At 41.7% G+C, this 22,455-nt stretch overlaps 1 protein-coding gene across 50 annotated transcripts in view; it reads right to left on the minus strand.

Moving 5' to 3' along the window:
* The window catches only part of LOC137521919 (fibroin heavy chain-like), a 387,111-nt gene that overhangs the window by 349,419 nt on the left and 15,237 nt on the right, over positions 1 to 22,455 (minus strand). For 49 of the 50 annotated variants that reach the window (XM_068241813.1, XM_068241800.1, XM_068241847.1 and 46 more), the window contains exons 4-8: positions 19,700 to 19,744; positions 16,761 to 16,778; positions 8,843 to 8,878; positions 2,297 to 2,326; positions 1,118 to 1,189 (exon numbers count right to left, since the gene is read on the minus strand). In XM_068241813.1, the coding sequence (XP_068097914.1) occupies positions 1,118 to 1,189; positions 2,297 to 2,326; positions 8,843 to 8,878; positions 16,761 to 16,778; positions 19,700 to 19,744 (201 nt within the window). The remainder of the gene's footprint in view (positions 1 to 1,117; positions 1,190 to 2,296; positions 2,327 to 8,842; positions 8,879 to 16,760; positions 16,779 to 19,699; positions 19,745 to 22,455) is intronic. The other variant, XM_068241809.1, reaches the window with a different exon arrangement.

Consider the following 22,455-nt stretch of genomic DNA (forward strand, 5'->3'; position numbering starts at 1 on the left):
TACAGTGCTGCCTAATATGTTAGTGATATATATATATATATATATATAGCCTTTATAATAAGTCACAGAGGAAGGTACAGATGGCGAACTGCTTATTCATTAAAAATGTCATTTCATTTTTAAGGTCAGTTTTAACTTCTAGAATTATTTTCTGATCCCTGAAGCAAGCTTTGCTCCATTACCTGTAAGTACTCCTGTTACTCCAAATACTCAATTTCCAGTTAATTTATTACCTCCTATGTCAAAGTGTACATTATCCGAATATTATATTAATTTTCACAATGACATATTTTTAAACTTAGTCCCTAAAGACCCACATTGTCACCGTTACTTACCCAACCTCTTTACCGTTCCAACCTCCTTTCTTAGATGTACATTTTTAGCCCCTTATGTGTACTTTTCCCCATACCATAGACTGTAAGCCTGTTTCTCAGGGCCCTCCTCCCAGTGTGCTCTTCTCTGTCACTACATGGAATCAGTGACTTGTGTGCTAAATGTATGTGAATGGGAAAGTGTTAAGTAGCAGAGATTCTACAACAAGTCATAGAACTGCAGAGAGTGCAGCTGTTTGCGGCTATAAGGTTGAAACTGTGGGTCACATTTTTACATGATCTGCTCCCTCTTTTTCCTATGAAATAAATCATACCTAATAAAATTACATTTCCTGTCAGTCCCTTCTATTCCTCGAACTCCTTCAGTTTCAATCTGACTACCACCTACCACAGTCACCAGCAAATTGAGCTTATTATACTAATTCGTTTTTTACACAGACACATTATTCAATGTAGGCTAACAAAGAGAAGCACCATTTTACAGGCATATTTAAATTATAAGTTAAGTCACCAGTTTATAGAAGTTTTTAAAAAGAAAAAGATGAAAAAGGATTAAAAAAATGTCTCAAATAAATCTAGAAAACAACCTAAATTGTTGCCTATTAATAATCTGTTAGAAGCTCACAATTTGGTAATAGGTTCCAGATAAACCAATCAATCAATCAATCAATCAATCAATCAATCAATCAATCAATCAATCAATCAATCCTACAGATTTTAGGTCCAAGTTATAGGTCAAATTTTTGCATTTTATGCTTATTTGCTCCCTTTGTAATAAATCGTACCTAATATTGCTCCATTGCCTTCAAGTCCTCCTGTTCCTCCAAATACTCCATTTTTATTAAATCCATTACCACCTAAGTCAAAGTACACAGTGATTAAAAAATGAGCATAATTTATTTTTTAATTTTCACAATGACAAATTATTAAACTTAGGCCTTAAAGAAACACTTTTTCACCATTATATATTCAACATCTTTATAGCTCCAACCTCCTCTCTTAGATGTACACTTCTAACCTCCTAATGTGTCCTTTTCCCTCATACGATAGACCACACATCCCCATCCCGTGTGCCGAAACACATTCATGTGTTGTGGATGCATCAGGTATGTGTCGCCACTTGCCACCCCGCTCTGTCTATCTACACTTCTTCCCGTCTCTGCTCTGACTGTAATTACACCAGGACTACAAGAAAATGGCCACTGATGTCCACAAATGCGGATATCGGCGGCCGTTTTCTTGTAGCCATGCTCTAACTACAGTCAGAGCGGAGGCGTGGAGAGAAAAGTGATGTCAGCGCTGGAACGAATGGAGCTGGTGAGTCAGCTGCCGCTGCCAGCACATGCCACTGAGGGCTCATACACCTGACTACCTATACTTGAGACACCTATGCCTGGCTACCTATACGGGGTCCTCCTACACATGACTTCTTATCTGGGAGCACTTATGCTTGGCTAACTATGCTGATGCACCTACGCCTGACTTCCTATACTGAGGGCACCTATGCCTGGCTACTTATACTGATGCACCTACACCTGACTTCCTATACTGGGGGCACCTACACCTGAGTTCCTATACTGGGGGCACCTATAGCTGGCTACCTACACTGAGAGCACCTACACCTGGCTACCTACACTCAGGTCACCTACACCTGGCTACCTATACTGAGTCTGAGGGCATTTTTTGAGGGGGTGCACTGAGGCTATAACACGTGGTGCAAATTGTTTTTTGTTCAAATTGTTCTATTGTACATATGTGGTGTGTCAGGGAGATTTGAGCATTTGGTGGGATGTGTCCCGACATTGAAAAGGTTGGGAACTACTGCCATAGACTGTAAACCTGTTTCTCAGGCCACTCCTCCCAGTGTGCTCTTCCCTGCCACTAAATGGAATCAGTGACTTGTCTGCTATATTTATCCCTACATCTTATCCCTTTTGTTTATTGTTACATAAAAAATAGGTTACCTTCTATCTGCTGAAATTCCTGTTCAAGAGCTGCAAATAAATAAATTGATATAACAAAAACAAAAAGTTAATATCTGAGATTTAAACATATGTTGTTTTAAAGAGATATTTATATTTGAGGTTGAAAATGTAATGTTTGAACAATTTTTTATATATTTACAATAAGTCTGTATTTCTACATCATGCAAATTTGTGTTTGTCTACATTCGAAAAATGCACAGAAACACAAAGTAATGCAAGTTAATGGGCTAGTTCTCATAAAATGTTATTTTCTGCATGTATGTAATTGTGTGATAACTAACAGCATGCTGAATTTTTCTGTAAGACTAAGACGCATATGACAGCATAAGTTTTGTAATCAATGCTTTCGAATGGCGCCACATATGAATGCATTTCTATGCATTTTTCTTGCAGAAAATTGCATAGCATTGCGGAAGTTACATTGTAGAATAGTAACAGTAATAGTAGCATAGTAACAGTAATAGTAGTTAGTTTGGTTGAAAAAGACATTCGTCCATCAAGTTAAACCAGAAAGGGGGGAAGTTATATCATGTCAATATTATGTGTAATTGCATTAGCAAAATTTTATGTGAAATTCTGTATAAGATAAATTTGCAATGAACACTATTGAAAACTGGCAAAAAAATTACTTAACTAATGGGAGACACTTTAAAAACATTCAATATACAAATCATGTGAGTAGTAATGAACAAGTATAGCCATTTGCAAAAATAAAGTTAATGTTTTTGGGAAGATGCATTGAGCTCCCTAGAAAGAACACAAAAGTACTAGTCCATAAAAAGTTATTTTATTTGGGTACAACTCCACTTTCCACTATGCTACTCTGATAAGGCGTGTTAACTTTGATACGGCATGTTAGCTCTAATAAGGTGTGTTATCTCTAATAAGGCGCGTTAACGGCCTTGCCATGCGTTAGCATGTTTTAGTGAATCAACCCCATGATGAGATAAATGTGTATGTACAGTGCCAAAGATATTAATATCTAGGCTGTTTTACTTGTTTTATTTTACTGCCTGAAAGAGTTAATTTTTAAGCATGGAAGTGACGGCTTCTGTCTTGTCAGTATCTTGTCGGGAATATAGCAAACATCACTGATAAGCAAATTACAGCCATAAAAGTTTTCACAGAAGAATACAACTTCTGAGAGCAGTGGGATATATAACAGAAGGTTAATAGTTCATGTGTTTTCATTTAGGGACATTTAATAGGCTGCCACTGAGCAGAGACAACAAACCATTCAATCTACTTTGTAAATGTTTATATATAAAATAAAACTGTGGGATATCTAAAAAAAAGTCATTGTTAGAAGAAGGAGGATAAATACAATAGTTTATCTTATCAGTTTTATTTTCACTTTGGCTCACTTTAACACTCTAAAAACAGGAAAAACAAGTGAACAGAATCATCATAGTGCATAATTTGTAAAGCAAACAGAGGCACCAGCAGGACAAAAAAGGCAATTTATTTTTAAAGTGTATAGTATGCATGACTTTTGGAGTATTTCAATAAAATTGCTGTTTGTCAAATCAACAGTACTTGTGTCTGCTTTGAGGAGGTAAGTCCACCACTGCCTCCTCCTATACACTTTTTAACCTCCCTGGCGGTAAGCCTGACACAGTGTCAGGCTAGCCGCCGCAGGGCATCGCATGGCCCCGGGAGGATTTTTTTTATAAAAATGGTTTTCTCTGGTTGAGCTAGCACTTGGCTAGCTAACCATGTCCCCTAAGTCGCTCTGGTCCCCTCTGATCGCCTCTGATCATCTCCTGTATACATACCCCCCCAGGCCCCCAATCAACACCCGGCTTCGCTATGGGGAGGATCGGAACTGTGCATGACGTCATGTCCGATCGTCGCCATAGTGACGAGTGAAGCCAATTGGCTGTGGCTCTCGCGGACAAGTGAGTGTTGCCGGCGGCGATCGGGGGGGGGGGGGGTCAGACCGTTGCCGGGGGACTTGGGGGCCACAGTTAGCTAGCCTAGTGCTAGCTAACATTAAAAAAATACTTTTAATGAAAAAAATCCCTCCCGCGGACGCAGCCACCGCATCTGCGTACCGCCAGGGAGGTTAAAGAAATGTTAGCCTTTTTTATCCTGCTAGTACCACTGTTTGCTTTACAAATCATTGAGTCCACCCTTGGTGGTGGGGTGTTTTTCCCCTCTTTTTTTCTGATCTACACAGAGTGAGTTCTTAATCCTGAGTGGGGTGAGGTCTAATCTCCCCACCTGCCTTTACAGTGGTTGCTTGTATGGTAACCCTGGTTTGTGAGAAATATTTTACTTACCTTACATTTATCTCTTTATTATCAGTGCTTACTACACTATATTGGGCTGTCGGTGTCCCTCTGTTTGTATCATAGGACATACGTTTACTGCTCATGTCCCATGATCTAATCAGGCACAAAAGGAGGGATTTTGCCTATGCTGTGTAGCTAAACTACAGAGAGGAAAAGGGGGGAATTATAGAGTTGCTTATAATGACTGTGTCACGCTCTGCTTCTGCTGGTGACATCCCTGTGAATATGGTGCATGAACTTCCTCTTTTTACCAGAAGATGTCCTCATGAACTTTGCTTAAAATCATGTTTTTTCTCTGCCCACCAGCAGAGGGCTCACTCCTCCAGAGCTTGTATTCATCTACAGCCTTGTATTCAACTACAGAGCTGAATTGTCACCTGAAGCACAAGGATATAATCCAAGTCTGAGCACTAATTGAGTGCTAGTTCATTTTCTCTGTGTCCTGGTCCTCCTAGCCTGAGTTACCGGCCCTTGTTAATTGTGTCTGAATATCCAGTTTTCCTGTTCCTTGTTGCTATCCTGTGTATGACCTATTGCTTATATCCTGACGATTCTTTGCCAAAGCGACTACATTGTATGGTTTGATCTCTTGGTTTATGTCTTGGCTGTATGACTACCTGTTTGTCTGTTCTTTTTGTACTGCGAATTGTCGTGTGTGTGTGTGTGTGTGTGTGTGTGTGTGTGTGTGTGTGTGTGTGTGTGTGTGTGTGTGTGTGTGTGTGTGTGTGTGTGTGTGTGTAGAGTGTGTGTGTGTGTGGAGTGTGTGTGTGTGTAGAGTGTGTGTGTGTGTGTGTGTGTGTGTGTGTGTGTGTAGAGTGTGTGTGTGTGTGTAGAGTGTGTAGAGAGTGTGTGTGTGTGTGTGTGTGTGTAGAGTGTGTGTGTGTGTGTGTGTGTGTGCGTGCGTGCGTGTGTGTGTGTGTGTGTGTGTGTGTGTAGAGTGTGTGTGTGTGTGTGTGTGTAAGTAAATATCTATTGTACATAGTATTCAGGTTCCGGGGTTTGTGTGGCACACATTTGTATATACTCTGTGTTGCTCTGCATTTATATCTTATGTAGGGTAGGTTAATTGTATACACCACAGACTGCATGTGTATGCCCATTGAATACACCTGCCTGCAAGGATATTATCTTGTAATGCTTCTTGGATATTGTTGCATTTATTTCTGTTGTTGTACATGAAGTTAATATACACTGCTAATTACAATATTATTTTTGTTCCTTGCATTGTTAATAAACTGCCTTTATTCATGTATTACTGGCTTTAGTATTTCAGTTATTTCCTGAACAGTGACATTTCTGCTCGGTTGCAGGTCTTATGCATTATTTATGAAGTGCAATGCATGATTCCTATGTAAATCATAACAGACTGGGTCATATTTATCAAAGGATTACCGACAGTTTTTTCTTCTGAAACAGTTCTATCCAGCAGGTGGAACAGTTCTGCATGATAATAAGAAAATTCTTATATCTTACTTAATAGCAGCAGTTTAACAGGAATTTCTAGAACTGCCCTATAGTTAGGGAAAAGTTCAAATCCATCCCTAAACTGCTGCAGATTAAGAAGTGCTTAATGGCACTTCTACAGATTGTGCAGTGTAGATTAGACATGATTTATGAAGTGCTCCTTCCCCCTGCTAAATTCCTCATTCACAGCAGATGTATTGGTTACTTCAGCAACAGCAGATTCCCTCACACACTGCACTGTCTGAGAGACCTTCCTAACTCCTCATATTTTAGAACAGTTTAAGAAGGAATCTGCACTATCTAGTGATTTCTGAAGATGTCTGAGACAGTTCTGCACGAATTTCTAAAAACCTACTAATATTTTGACTCAGACACATCTTGATAAATGTGCCCCACTGTGTTTAGTTTAATAAGCAGCCACTTCAGCTGAGCTATGTACATTCCAGGAATTAATGGCAAATATTGTTTTAGCTTGCCCACCATCGCATGGTGTTTATAACAGAGATTGTCAGATGAGAGTAGCTAAGACTTCAGCCATATGCTGGAATGGCACAAGTGTAGAGAATGAGTAACAAGGCCTCCTTTTCTGTGCAGCTGTTTCCTCGTGGAAGAACAAGGTGATGTAGGTAGTCTGTACTCCAATAAGAGTACACATTCCAGGCTTGCTAACAATTTTAAGATACTCTCAATTCTGGAAATTCTTAAAGGGACCTGAGTACCAAAATTGAACAAAAAATGAAACAAGCCTTCCCTTAACCTCCCTGGCGGTAAGCCCGAGCTGAGCTCGGGCGATGCCGCGCAGGGGGAGATCTCAGCCCCTGGTGGGGCGATTTTTAATCTGTAAATTGCTGTGCGCACAGCCAGCACTTTGCTAGCCGCGCGCACAGCTTGATCGCCGCCGCTCTGCGGCGATCGGCCGCACGCAGCGGCGAAAGAGGCCCCCCCCCGCCAGAGCCCTGCGCTGCCCGGACCAATGAGTTCCGGGCAGCGCTATGGGCTGGATCGGAGGTGTCTGACGTCAGGACGTCGGCTGACGTCCATGACGTCATCCCGATCGTCGCCATGGCGACAGGAGAAGCCAAACAGGGGAACGCGTTGTATACGCGTTCCCCTGTTTGCTATAGATGCCGGCGACGATCGCACTAGAGGGACACATGCGCCCTCTAGTGGTGTTTCATGTAGCTACCACTCTGGTAGCTTTACATGAAACAAAAAAAATAATTAAAAAAAAAGTTTTTTTTGCCAATTTGGCAAAAAAAATTAACCGCCAGGGAGGTTAATGAAGCTTCATAAATGGTGTGGGTTTTTGGGGGATAGCAAGCAATTATTTGCCTATGCGGGGCTGGTCTGTATCCCTCCCCCACCCCAATCTAGCTATGTGCCTTCAATTTGCTCCTTTGTGTGATGCAGGACCACAGGCTAAAGGTAGCCATACACTGGTCAATTTGCCATCAGATTCGACCAACAGATAGATCCCTCTGTGATCGAATCTGACCAGAGAGGGATCGTATGGCTGCCTTTACTGCAAACAGATTGTGAATCGATTTCAGCCTGAAACCGATCACAATCTGTGGAGCTGCCGCTGCTGCCCCCCCCCCCCCCCCCCCTCTGCATACATTACCTGTTCCGGCCGGCGCAAGACCCCGTTGTCTTCTTTTCCACTCCGGCTCCGCTCCGCTCCGGCTACTGAACTTTCTGTCCAGGGGAAGATTAAACAGTAGAGGGTGCTCTACTGTTTAAACTTCCTGCCGGGACAGGAAGTTCTGTGTAGCTCTGGAGTCCAAAGCCCGAAGCGGAGAAGAAGACCAGAGGACTCGCGCCGGCTGGAGCAGGTAATGTATTACCGCTGTATTGTGTCGGTTGTTGGGCATTCGAACGCTGCTAATGACGCACTCCCGACCCGACGGCGACCGAGAAAAATCTTCCACACGGATGGGTCGACGGTAATCGACGGGAACGATCAATTTCGGATGGAAATCGATCGTTCTGTCAGCGGTGTGTTCGGTGATTTTACAGCCATTTCGATCACTGTGATCGAAACGGCTGTATATCGGCGGGAAAATCGTTAGATGTATGGGCCCCTTAAAACAACAGCAGGAATGTTACAAGCTCCCGGGGCATTGCAGTGCATGCTGGGAGAAGTAGTCCATTACTGTAATTATTAATGGGCAACAACTCCCAGCATGCACTGCAGTGCTCAGGGACTTGTGGCATTGCCATGGCTGCTTTGAGCGGTGGTTTTGTGGCAGATAAAGAAGCAAGATGGAGGCACATGGATAGACAGGGGGGCTAGACAGCAGCACCCCTCCGCTGTAGGTAAGTAAATGCTTGTTACCCTATAAAACACACTGTTTATGAACCTCCCATAGGTCCTAGGTTAAGCAACCCGCTTAACCTAGGACCAACCAGGTGCTCATTTTAATGTCTGCAAACTGCAACTAAAATTTTTTCTAAAAGCATTAAATTATAAAAAGACTTGTGCTACACTGATAAAAAAAAATATATTATTATTAGCTTTACTTATAAAGCAATAGCATGTAATACAGCAGGGAACCGAAAGGTAATTTAACTTTAAGTCCCAGCTGTAGAATCCAAATGATAATTATTTGATCACATACAATCCCTTAAGTCACTGGGTGTCAGTGATTATTACATTGGGCTATAACTTGATATTTTTACATTTTTATTTTATTTATTGTATTGATTTATTTATTTATTGGGGGTGTCTTTTTAAAATATTGAATATACTAGTTCCAGGCTTCTTTACCTGCTTCCAGTGGTGTATTTTTTCCTTTATTGCAAACTAAGAGAAAAGAAAATGATTTTTCAATAGGAAAGAATATAAAGTTATTGTATCTTGTAAAACACTTCTATTGCAGGATATACAGTACATACTGTATATACAACATCTGTATTATATATTTAGTATAGATGTAGTATGTCCCCTCTGTTATATAATGTTATATAATCCATGTAACATACCCCAAAATAGGACACACATTTCGTTTTTTGCCCGTTTGTGTCCTTGAAAATTTACCTGTGAGAATTTTAATGCTAAATGTTATTTGCCTTCTTAAAACAGAATGTGTTGGCGATAATTCAGCTGTCAGGGCTGGTGCACACCGAGCGGCTTTTTCCGCGTTTTCAGATCCGCTTGCGGCTGCGGATCTGCTTGGTCAATGTATCTCAATGGGGTGGTGCACACCAGAGCGGCAGGCGTTTTGCAGAAACGAAAAATGCCTGGGTGAGGCATTTTTTGGATTTCGGATGCGTTTCTGCCTCAATGTTAAGTATAGGAAAAACGCAAACCGCTCTGAAAAACGCCTGTTCAGAGCGGTTTTGCAGGCGTTTTTGTTACAGAAGCTGTTCAGTAAACAGCTTTACTGTAACAATATATGAAATCTACTATACTGAAAACCGCAGCAGCAATCCGCAAAACGCTAGCAAAACGCCTCATAAAAATAAAAAAAAGCATTTAAAAATCTGCTAGCGTTTTGCGGATCTGCTGGCGGGTTTTGGTGTGCACCAGCCCTCAGTGAGTATCCTCGATTTCCCATGATGCATCACTTCTGAATATGCAATCATCTCTTTATGCCCTTGAAAGCAATGCTGCACTTCCAGAAGCGCTGGTGTATAGTAAGACTGTAAATTACATTTTACAGAGCCACACCCATAGACAACTCATGGGCCCATATGCAATTCACTTTTTCACCTGAGTTTTCTCCTAGGAGATCATTTTTCACCTTCTATTTAGAATAACTTTTCAGCACTTTTCAACTAATAAAGTACCAAAAAGAAGGTGAAAAAGTATTATCAAAATTATTTTGAGTATTTTCTTACTGTCTGGTGACTTACAAAGAATTTTATTGATAAGTTTAACCACTTCGCCGCCCGGGTACAGTATATCTACGCTCCTTTGGACTTCACTTCCCTACCCGGAGCGTAGATATACGCACCCCCTGCCGCTACCGCCGCTGCCGCCGCTGTCCGCGCTCCTGCTCGCACTCCCGCGATCGTGCACGCCGCCGCCCGCTCGCCCAGAGATCAATGAACGGGAAAATCCATTCCCGTTCGTTGATCTCTGCCCCTGCAATGATCGGCATGCTTCTACGAGAAGCAGCGCGATCATTGTGAAAAAACTCAGTTTCCCAGCCTCCCTTCCTGCAAGCGTCCTTCCGCTTGCAGGACGCCTAAAAAAAATGTGGCCATCTTGTGGCCAAAAAGTAATAATACACCCAAACATTTTTTTCACATAGAAATACATTATTTTTACTATTCATTTTAACTAATTAACTCCCACACTCCCCAATTGTTACCAATATTTTTTTTTGAAATATTAAAATAAATTAAAAAAAATTACAATAAAAAAAAACAAAACTTAAATAGTTACCTTAGGGATTGAAATCTTTAAATATTTATATCCAGAGGGTATAACACTGTTATAGATAGATAGACACAAAATATAGAATGGATAGACACAAAACTGAAAAAATGCACCTTTATTTGCAAATAAAATATTGGCACCAAACATTGTGATAGGGACATCATTTAAACGGTGTAATAACTGGGACAAATGGGCATATAAGTTACATGGATTTTAATTATAGTAGCATGCATTATTTAAAAACTATAATGGCGGAAAACTGAAAAATAATGTTTTTTTTTCCAAATGTTTTCCTATTTTCCCATTAAAAAACATTTAGAATAAAATAATTCTTGGCATAATGTCCCACCTAAAGAAAGCCTAATTGGTGGTGAAAAAAACAAGATATAGTTCATTTCATTGCGATAAGTAATGATAAAGTTATAGGCGAATGAATGTAAGGAGCGCTGAAAGGAGAAAATTGCTCGGATGCTGAAGGGGTAAAACCCCTCAGTTGTGAATTGGTTAAAATTATGACCTGGGAGAAAACTTAGGAGAAAAAATGAATTGCACATGGGCCATGGTGTCTCAGAACCACCCTAAAGGGCTTAACAAAACCAGTGATGAACATAATCAGCTAATTATGATTATGAATTTTCGCATTTATGCCTATACATAATTACATATTGTTCATTCAATTGATTTTGTATAATCATTCGTAATTATAAATCATTTACGTGTAATTTGCGTGTTATTTTGCGCTGAATTTGGTGGTGAATAGCAAATAGCCTTTGCTACCAATACATATATTAAGGAGAATAGTGAGTACAAGTCAAAAATAATAATTTTTCAAAAAGGCCTTGAGGTTTTTGAATAAATTGATGTAAAAAATGCAAAGATAAATGGTTTTTAAACTCAGAAAAATTACAGTTTAAAAAACATTTTTCTTTGCATGCTTAAAATCAATTTTCTCAAAAACTTCAAGATCTTTATGAACAATTATTCTTTTAACTTGTACCCACTATTCTCATGTATGGGGGTCTTGCTATTCACCGCCAAAGTCGGTACAAAATGACAGATAAATTAGGTGTCAATTCATGCGTAATTACAAATATTTACAATTACATACAAAATTAATTACCCTTTTCCCTGAAATTGTGTGCATGATTGTGCAAAGGTGTAATTTCTGCTCATCACTAAACAAGACCAAAAAGTCCTCTATTAAAAAGCAATGCTAAGTGTAATATTGCTTATTTAAATGGAACCAGAGACAAAGCACCCTTGTGTATTTTACCATATGTATCAGTAAGAACATTAGAGAAAACACTTACCATGCTCTCTGTTTCATCCTCACTGCTAAAAGTGTCTGTTGGCAGCTGTGATAAGAATCCCGGACTGAGCATTCAGTCTGGCTTTGCAGGGAATAATTATAGCTGAGTCATTATAGCAGAGCCACAAGGGGGCAGGCTTGGGCTTGAAAAGACACCAGAGAAGACAGACTCAGCTATAATCTTTCAGTAGCAAAGCTAGACTGAATGCTCAGTCCGGGATTCTTATCAGAGGTGATAACAGTCAGATTAAACAGAGAACAATGAAACAAAGAGCAGATCAGGTGTTTACTGTCATGTTCCCATTGATTTATAAGGTAAAATACAAGAGGGTGCTTCATCTCTGGTTCTCTTTAAACAGAAGGTATTACAGTAAAACCTCTGTTATTAAGAACTCAGTTAACCAGAGGTCTCAAGCAACCAGAAAGAAAAGGTTGGCCTTATAGGATGAATAATTCTACTTTTATGATTCTTTATACAGTAGTAAATCTCTGTTATGTTAAGTCTGTTCTTTGTCCTAATGTTTTTTTTAAAGGATACCTGAGGTGATAGGAAGTGACTGCAGTGTGACCCTCACTGATAAGAAATTCTCCTTTTTATCTCTCTCTTGCTCTGAGATGCAAATTTCTGCTAGGAGAATGTTTTATAGTTGGAATTTCTTATCAGTGAGGGTCACACTGTAGTCACTTCCTGTCTGAGTCAGGACTGAGTCAGCCACTTACATACCTGATATTTATCTCTTTTAGGCTTCTTGCACACTGCAAGCGATTCCGATTCAGATTCCGCTTTTTAATCAGTTTTTTCCTCCGATTCAGATTCAGATTTGCAGTGTGCAAGGAGCAAACTGCAAATCTGAATCTGAATCGGAAGTAAAAACAGATTAAAAAGCGGAATCTGAATCTGAATTGCTTGCAGTGTGCAAGAGGCCTTAAGCAGAGAAAGAAATAAAGGTTTCTTTTTTTGATTTGTGTGCTAGGCACTGTACATACACATGTCTATCTCATCATGTCACATGTCACATCATGTCTCATGTCACATGTCACAAGTCGCTTCGGGTATCCTTTAATTACTATATTTAAACATGGCATGGCATGAATTCTGCATTTGCATAGTTTAAGGCCCGATTCACACCTACATTAAAAAAATGTCTGTTTGTGGAAGGGAATGCGAATGGATCCAATGTTAACCTGTGGATCAGTTCACATCTGTCCACTCGAACGGATCCGTTCTGTACAATACGCTGAACGGACCGCAAGTTTCCTTCTGCAGCAATTTTTCCAGAGCCAGACCCAGCAGTACAGAAAAGACAGATAAAGCCCCGCATTGGGGCAATGAGAAAATGGAATGTTTCTTAACCTTCCTGGCGGTAACCCCGAACGTAGTGGTAAGCCACGCAGGAGGTTTTCTCAGGCCCTGCTGGGCCGATTTACTTAATTTTTTTTTTTTGCTGGACGCAACTAGCACTTTGCTAGCTGCATCAGCACACCGATCGCCGCCGCCCCGTGCTCGATCGCCACTATCCGTTGCGCCGCACGGCCCCCCCCCAGACCCCGTGTGCTGCCTGGACAATCAGTGCCAGGCAGCGCCAAGGGGTTGATCGGGACTCCCAATGACGTCACGACGTCGCTGACATCGGTGACGTCATCCCGCCCAGTCGCCATGGCGATGGGGGAAGCCCTCCAGGAAATCCCGTTCTTGAATGGGATTTCCTGATCGGAGATCACCGAAGGGGGGGATGCCGCTATCATGTAGCGAGCCCTAGGCTCGCTACATGATTTAAAAAAAAACAAAAAAAACTGCTGCGCTGCCTCCTGGCGGAAATAATTAAACCGCCAGGAGGGTTAACACTAGTGAAGAAACGGACCGTTTTCTCCGACAAAATTCACTTTGCTGATGGCGGTCTGGAAGGGGGATGTGGGGAAACAGAACAGAAGCAGCTGAAGGCCCACGGAGTGAAAATGGTTCAGATCAACCGATAATCAGATCCATTTTCACGGATCAATTTGCCACTTAATGCAAGGTTGAACATACTTTACAAACTGTACAAGCAGTTTGACGAGGGGTGCGATCAAGGAGGCATGTAACCCTGGGCTGTGCATGCATGACTAAGCGCAACTTGCAGATCTTTCAAAGGGGGCAGCAACATACTCCAGTGTATTGAAACCCTAGCAAGGGATCTGATTGACTTTGGGGGGCTGGGAGAAGCCCCAGGTAAGTTGAAGTCAACTTCATTACCTTGTCTTGGGTTTCCTCTAAAGCATACATGTCAGACTCCAACCCATGGGCCAAATCTGGTCCTCTGAGCCATCATATTTGGCCCTCAGGCGGTTTCCCCACTTTGCATTCTGTTTGGCCCACTGTAGACCACCAGAAACGCTATATTGGGGGTAAGCCCTAGATCATCAGGGAAGCCATATGGTGAGGAGGACAGCACTGGATACTAGGGAACTGTACAGGAGAGGGAAGGGGGCCACTAGACATCAGGGAACTGTATAGAGGATGGAGGTGGCTATTAGACACCAGGGAGAGAAGTGTCAGACATAGAGGTGGTGGGCCCGTGACTTTGTCCCTGAGCTCAATTTGAGTTTGACACCCCTGCTCTAAACAGAGCATAATGACTGGTCTCTGACTCAGAGCAATTGCATATCTTCATCAGAAATCTCTGTTTTCTTTGGAACTATTAATGAAACAATCTGTTTCTCATGTTGTCTCGTGTTTTTTATAATATCAGGCAGAAAGTCTGAAAACACTGGAAATTTTCCACGGATACGTTTTGAAGGATTAAAAATAAAGAAAAATGTATAAACTAAAAACATTATTTCAGTTCAATGAATAATCTAATAATTTCTCCTGCATACACTAGAGCTTCTGAATATATCGTAAGGAATGGAAAGATTAAACAAAACACTTCACAACTGAGGGGTTTTACCCCTTCAGCATCCAAGCAATTTTCACTTTTCAGCTCTCCTTCCATTCATTTGCCAATAACTTTATCTCTACTTATCACAATGAAATGAACTATATCTTGTTTTTTTTGTCACTAATTAGGCTTTCTTTGGGTGGTACATTATGCCAAGAATTATTTTATTTTAAATGTGGTTTAATGGGAAAATAAGAAAAAAATTGAAAAAAAAGCCTTATTTCTCAATTAAAATCACGTAATTTGCCCATTTGTACCAGTTATTACACCATTTAAAATATGTCCCTATCACAATGTCTGGTTCCAATAATTTATTTGGAAATAATGCATTTTTTTCAGTTTTGCGTCCATCACTAATAACAAGCTCATCATTTATAAAGTAACAGTAATATACTCTCTTGACATAAAAAGTTAAAGAGACACAAACGTTCAGTCCCTAAGAAAACTATTTATGTATTTTTTTTATTGTAATAATTTTATTTTTTTTACAAAAAAAAAATGTTGGTAACTATTGGAGAGTGTGGGAGGTAAGGGGTTAATTTAAAATGTAAAAATAGGTCTTTGCATTTAAAAAAATGCTTTCAAATGTAGTTTTACTATTTGGCCACAAGATGGCCTCCGTCATTTTTTTAATGCGTCCTGTAAGCGAAATATGTACGCTTACAGGAAATGTACTGAGGATGGAAAATTTGTATTTATTAGAATGATCGCGCAGCTTCTCATAGAAGCCACCGATCATTGCTACGGGGATTTAGATCAATGAATGGGAATTGCTTTCCCATCCATTGATCTCCTGGCGAGCGGACGGCAACGTGAACGAGCGCACAAGTGAGCAGGAGCGTGGACAGCAGTGGTGGAGGCGGGGGTACGTATATTTACTCCCCTGGGCAATTAAATGAAGATTAAAGGGGAGTAGATAACACTTTTACAATTTTAAGAAAAACAAAGTTCTGATGCTGTGAAACTGTTAAAGAAACTGCTGCTGAGTAGATTTTTAGTCTGAAGGTTCGCTTTAAGAAGACCAGAGCTTAATTAATCTAATTGACAAATAGTATGAAATGCCTAGGTGATTCAAACAATGAGGCCTCTTTCACACCAAGACGTTGCGTTTTAGGGGACGTTAAGGTTGCATAACATGTCCCTAACGCAACGCATGGTGGTGTTGAAGTTGGACGTCAGATTGAGCCTGTTATGAGGCTCTTGGTGCTATCCTGGGAAGTCCGGATCTTTTCAATGATTCGGATGATTCGAATCGGATCATTGAAAATATCCGGATCTTTGAACTGAATCTTTGAATCATTTTACTAGGGAAGCAGGAAGCAGGGGTGCAGCAGAGTGAGAGGTGCAGGAAAATGAAGGCGCATTGAGGGTGCTAATGGGGAAGGGAGAGATGCAGCAGGAAGATTGTGCTTGTGCACAGATGCTGCAGTTCCGGTTTCTTCCAGACATCCACTGTGAACCGAATCCTTCATTGTGATGATCCGGATGATTCGACTCACAAAAAAGATCCGGATCAAAGATCCGAATCGTTCATGATCTGGACAACACTACAGTGCAGTGAATATTACTTAGCCATGTGGCTAGGAACAATAGCGGACTCTCCCCTTACTGAGCATGTGTAAACAGTCTAACGCAGCTAAAACCACGTATAACGCACAGCATGCTGCACTTTCATTGAACGTGCAGCGTTACACTGTAACGCAACGTGGGCACTGTGAGCAGCCCATTGATTTTTCATTACTGTGAGTTGGGCGGCATTACAGGCTGCTCTAACGTGCACCTGTAACGTCCCACTGTGAAAGCAGCCTAAATGATGGATACACATCAATTGATAATGCTTGTAAGACAATAGAAAGGGTTATTTATATTTTTTTTTTAATTGACAAAATAACACAGACTGTTGTTTCTGAGTGTTACCTAATCAAAGTCATAACTGGATGTATAAATAGAAAGATTGTGTGTATGTGTATGTATGTGTGTGTGTGTGCGTGCTGGAGTGTGCTTGTGTGTGTGTGTCTAGGTGTGTGTGTGTAAGTTATTTTGCCATTACGAAGAAAATGAAATTGTTGCTTACTTTTTCCTGATGGAGTGACTAGAAAAAAAAAAGATTTCAAAAACAAAAATTAAACATATATCCCCAGGAGAAAAAAAAACAATCAATTTGCAATGCATTCTCCATGAACTATTTTTTCTTGATTTGCTAAAGGGAAGCCCATATGATATTCACAGGGAGAGGGTTTTTTTCCAGTTAGTGCACAACCAGAGGCTTAAAACAAGTATTTGTATTTTTCTGTGTAAAACCAGTAGTGACTGAAGGTTGTCCTTTGGGTAATATAGGTTACTGCAGCTTAATATAAGTAGAGTAGTGTCTGGAGGTCTTAGTCGGGGAGCAAAAATGAAGACCTCAAACCAATATATGTTGATTAACCACTTGAGGACCACGGTGTTAAACCCTCCTAGTGACCAGGCCATTTTTTACTAATTGGGCCACTGCAGCTTTAAGGGCTTGCTGCACGGCCGCACAACTCAGCACACAAGTCATTCCCCCCTGCTTTTCTCCTCACAAACAGAGCTCTATGTTGATCGCTCCCCAGTTGTTTGTTTGTTTGTTTGTTTGTTTTCTAAATATTTATGTGATTATTTTTTGAATAAATTTCACAATTTTTTTATTTATTTTATATCCCAAGCCTGCCCTCCCTCCCCCCAGCCAGTCAATCAGCGTGATCGGCTGTCATTGGCTTCAGCCTATGACAGCTGATCACTTCCCTGTATACAGAGGGGACGGCCGTGTCACATGGCTGTCCCCAGCACAGCGCTGCCTCAGATTGCAGCACTGTACAGAGTTATTAGACGGCAGTTTTGCTATCTAACAGTCTCCGAGCGGCGATCACTGTTGGGAGACTGAGGGCGAGACGGAGCTCCGTCATCAGAGCGGAGATGCTTGCGCATTAGCTCACGCGCTCTCCTGCATAGCCCATTCCCAGCTGTTCACGCCAATCGGCGTGGAGCAGTCCTGGGGCTGCCGCACTGCTCACGCCAATTGGCGTGGAGCAGTCGTTGAGCAGTTAAGGTAATATCTTTAATGACTACTTCTGCATAGTTAAAGGTAAATTTAAAAAATTTTGAAAACAAAAATCACACAGCGCACTGCAAACTACACTAGTTCTAAAACCTGTGAGAATTTTTTAATATTTTTAAATGGTATTTTATTTATAACCACCCTGGCGTTCTATTGATTGCGCCAGGGTGGCAGCGCAGCACTATTTTTGAAAAATGTTTTGTGAAATCATGTAGCTAGCCTAGCGCTAGCTACATGATAGCCGCTGAGCAGCGGCATTCCCCGCCCTTTCTGATCACCTCCGGTGATCAGAGCAAACAGGAAATCACTTTCAGAATGGGATTTCCTGTTTGGCTTCCCCCGTCGCCATGGCGACGATCGTGATGACGTCAGGGAGTACCGATCCACCCCTCAGCGCTTTCTGCCATTGAATGGCCAGACTGCGCAGGGGTCTCGGGGGGGGGGGGAGGCAGCCGTTGGATTATGCATTGGGTAGTGGCGGATCAGCGGCGATCGGTGGCGATCGCGTCCAACACGCAGCTAGCAAAGTGCTAGCTGCGTGTTTAACAAAAAAAAATGTGAAAATCGGCCCAGCAGGGCCTGAGAAATCCACCGCAGCGGTAATGGACGAGCTGAGCTTGTCATTACCTCCAAGGTGGTTAACTAAGAAGTTAAAGCAATGTTTTTTAACTCACCTTTCCCACTCAGTCCCACCCAATCCCTGAAACTGCCTTCATACTCACTGACAAGGTTTCCAAACTTTGGGTAGTATACACCAATTTTCAAGAAGATTACTCAGATACTCCTAACCGCAGTTTCTTTCTGCAACCACAACCACATCATAGCCATGCCCCAAGTGACATAGGAGATGGAGCTTAGTGACCACAATCCAGTCTGCAGCAAAGGGAGCGGATAATTGTGGGAGGCACTACTGGAATAACACAGTCCACAAACCTCCAATACAAGTTGATGAAGCCTGAGTTGGAACCTCAACTTGACATAATCCATGGGACTTTGGGGAGATTTTGTGTGTATAGCGGTGGTGAGGGTGCAGGCGGCTATACTTTATGTTAGGTAGAGAGGCAGGATGGGGGAACTATTTTATGTAGTCATAAACGTCAAAGCTTCTGGTTCCTTATTTTAGAAACACAGCTTTGAATGCCAACAAATATTGTAATAACCTCTCCAAATACAATAAAGATGTACTATTGAGCTGTTCCCCTTTAAAGGAAATCTAAACCAAAGTCTAAAAAAAGAGTTTCACTTATCTGGGGCTTCTATCAGCCCCCTGCAGATGTCCTGTACCTACGCCATCACTCACCTATCCTCCGGTCCCTTGCCACGGCTAAGTTTTGATTTCTCTCAACTAGCTAGTCAATGGCCACTACCCCTGCGCTGCTCTCGCGGCACCGCTTGGTCCTCCTTCACACTCCAGCTGCCAGGAGCGTCCTGCGCATGCACAGTATGTGGAAAACTCACACTGCGCCTGTGCAGGAGCATGAACCAGGACATCTGCAGCCAGGTTCACGCAGGCGCAGTGACCATCGACTGGCCAGTCAGGGGAAATTGACACTCGGAGGATCGGTCAATCTTAGTCAGTTATGGCCCACCATATGCAGGGTCTGATCTGCATGGTAACATAAAAGTTCATAGACTTTCATGTTACTCTGTACAGTACAGTGTGTGTTACTGTGCATTGTGCTGTAATGTGGCAAGGAAAATCTTAGTGCGTGGCGGACATCGGGTTCAGTCATATCGATGCTGCCGCCGTGCATTACGTGTGTTTGAAACGCATGCACAAAATTGCGTTCGTACATGCATTGCGACGTGTGAATGAGCCCTTAGCTATAAAGATAGCAGCAATTAGGTGTACAAAACAAAACAACCACTTTTGTGTATAGTTATCAATCTTCCTAATAGATGAAATGTAGACAGTAACTATTTAATTTACTCACTTTCTGGAACTTCTGGTACTTCTTCCTCCTGCATGAAACATTTACCTGGACAAAACACAGAAAAAAAATAGTTGTTCTTTGCTTCCCATACACACCTGCAGGATTTCTCAAGAGCCACCCCCACCCTCTGGAACTCCCTTCCACCACCCATCAGACTCGCAAGATGGTCTACCCACCCGCTACCACACAGTAACTCTGTGTTTTGAATACTTATTCTATGGTAGCGATGATCGTAATCAGCTAATTACGATTACGCAAAATCTAACGTAAATTTTTGCAATTACGCCTATACGTAATTACGCTTTGTAAATTCAATTGATTTCACATAGTCATTTGTCATTTCGCGTACAATTTTGTGTAATTTTTGCGTAATTTCATGCCGACTTTAGCAGTGAATAGCAAAGCCCCCATGCTATTGACACCAAAATGCTACATATGTTAAGGAGAATATTGGGTGCAAGTCATAAAAAGAATTTTCCCAAAAGACTTTGAAGTTTTTCAGAAAATCGATTATGAAAATGCAAATTAAAAATCATTTTTAAAACGGACAATGTCTATGAATTTTTGGTAGCAATAGCATGTATGGGGAGTTTGCTAATAACCACCAAAGTTGGCACAACAATTTCGCAAAATTATGAATTATTACTAATATATATGAAATTCATTATATTTTTCTCTGAAATTTTGCATTACAATTACAATGCGTAATTGCGAATTTCGATGCAAAATTTTACATGCGCAAAATTTCATCCCACCGCTTTTCTACAGCCCTACCTAGTTTGTCCATCTACCATCCCCTTAGATTGTAAGCCTTTGGCAGGGTCCTCCCTTCCCTAGTGTGTCCGTGTGCTCCTTTCCTAGGACCTCCACTTACTGTACTTAAATTACTGAACCTATCTAACTATCCCCAAATCACATGATCATGTCTCTTGTACTTTGTTTACCTTGTATAACTTTGTACTTTGTTGTATAACCTTGTTAGGTTACGTCTGCCATCGTTCTTATCATTGTATGTATTTATTGCCCAGCGCTACGTAATATGTTGGCGCTTCATAAATGCATTAAATAATAATAATGTATTTAATAGTGTAATTAGTGCAGTGTGTCCCTCCCTGGATTGGAGACTGATTTATGTGCATGTATGTGTTCCCTTTAAAAGGAGAAACCAACAGCTTCAGCATTAATGTCAGGTTCCAGAGCATTAAAATGTTGCTTCCTTGCTGACTGGTGTAGGCAGTGTTTGCTATCTACAGAGGAAACCTCAGTGCAGGGTGAAAGGGTCCAGTACACAATGTGGATGTGAAAAATAATACTTAAAGGAAAGCTGAAACCTAGAAAAAAAATGAGTTTCACTTATCTGGGGCTTCTACCAGCCCCCTGAAGCCAGTGAGAGCACAGGACGGCCTCAGTGGGCTGGTAAAAGCCTCAGGCAGCGATGAGATCCGGAAGATATCCGAATGGGTTTCACTCGGATTTCATCCAGATAACTACTGCACCTGGTGTGGCTGGTGAACGAGGGTTAAACTTATCCAGAAGCCGCCTTCTTTAATCCATCCCATGGCGCGTCTCACGCTGCATTCCAAGCCACGACACGTGACTACTACTTGCTTCCTCCTTCAAGGTTGAAGGAGGAAGTATGGTAGTCACGTGACATGGTTTGCAACGCAGCATGAGACGCGTCGTGGGACGGATGAAAGAAGATGGCTTCTGGGTAAGTTTTACCCCCGTTCACCAGCCACATCAGGTGCGGTTATTATCTGAATGAAATCCAAATGAAACCCATTCGGATTTATTACATTACGGAGCTCATCGCTGGCCCCAGGTAAATGAAACTCATTTTTTTTTCTAGTCTTTAGGTTTCCTTTCAAGGATACCCAAGGCACGGGTCAAGAGTTCAGTGTAACCTACCTTGGGCTTCTTCCAGCCAAGCCCTCCCCCCTTCCCCGTCTATGCGAACCCTCACTACGGTTGTGATGAACTCCAGTTTGCTAATGCCGCCTGCAAAAGATATGCTAATCATGCATGTGCGGGCCTGGCTACATGCCTCCATGATCACACATCTGTGACTGGGAGCATCTTGTGCAAGTGGAGTTTAAGACCTAAACTGCACATGCACAAAATGTTCCCTGCCACAGAGGTTGTCCATGCATGGCTAAGTAAGACTTTCAGATCTTTTGGAGGGGGGCAGTGGTGCACTGGAGCGGATCAGAACCACAGTGACCTGATAGACTATCAGCAAAAACTCGGTATACAGAGGCGCCAGAGTAGAGTAAAACGTTTTAAAAACCGCTTAAAAGCAGAGGGGGATGTTAGGGTGGACTTACCTCCCTCTTACAAAAAAGAATACTCACTTAAGTCTCGATAAAACAGAATTGACAAATAATGTATTCAACTCCAAAAATGCAACGCATTTCGCGGGCGTGACCCCGTTCCTCAGGCAAAAATGGGAGCACAACTCAGTGGGTCAAGCAATAGGTTTGAGTGCCTCTCCCAGAGGTGCTCAAACCTATTGCTTGACCCCCTGAGTTGTGCTCCCATTTTTGCCTGAGGAAGCGGGGTCATGCCCGTGAAACGCATCGAATTTGAATAAATAATTTGTCAATTCTGTTTTATCGAGACTTAAGTGAGTATTCTTTTTTGTCAGAGGGAGGTAAGTCCACCCTAACATCCCCCTTTGCTTTTAAGCGGTTTTTAAAACGTTTTACCTTACTCTGGCTCCTCTGTATACCGATTTTTGTTGATCTTCCAGTCCACCC

The sequence above is a fragment of the Hyperolius riggenbachi genome, chromosome 6 (genome assembly GCF_040937935.1).
Source record: "Hyperolius riggenbachi isolate aHypRig1 chromosome 6, aHypRig1.pri, whole genome shotgun sequence".
Lineage (NCBI taxonomy): Eukaryota > Metazoa > Chordata > Amphibia > Anura > Hyperoliidae > Hyperolius > Hyperolius riggenbachi.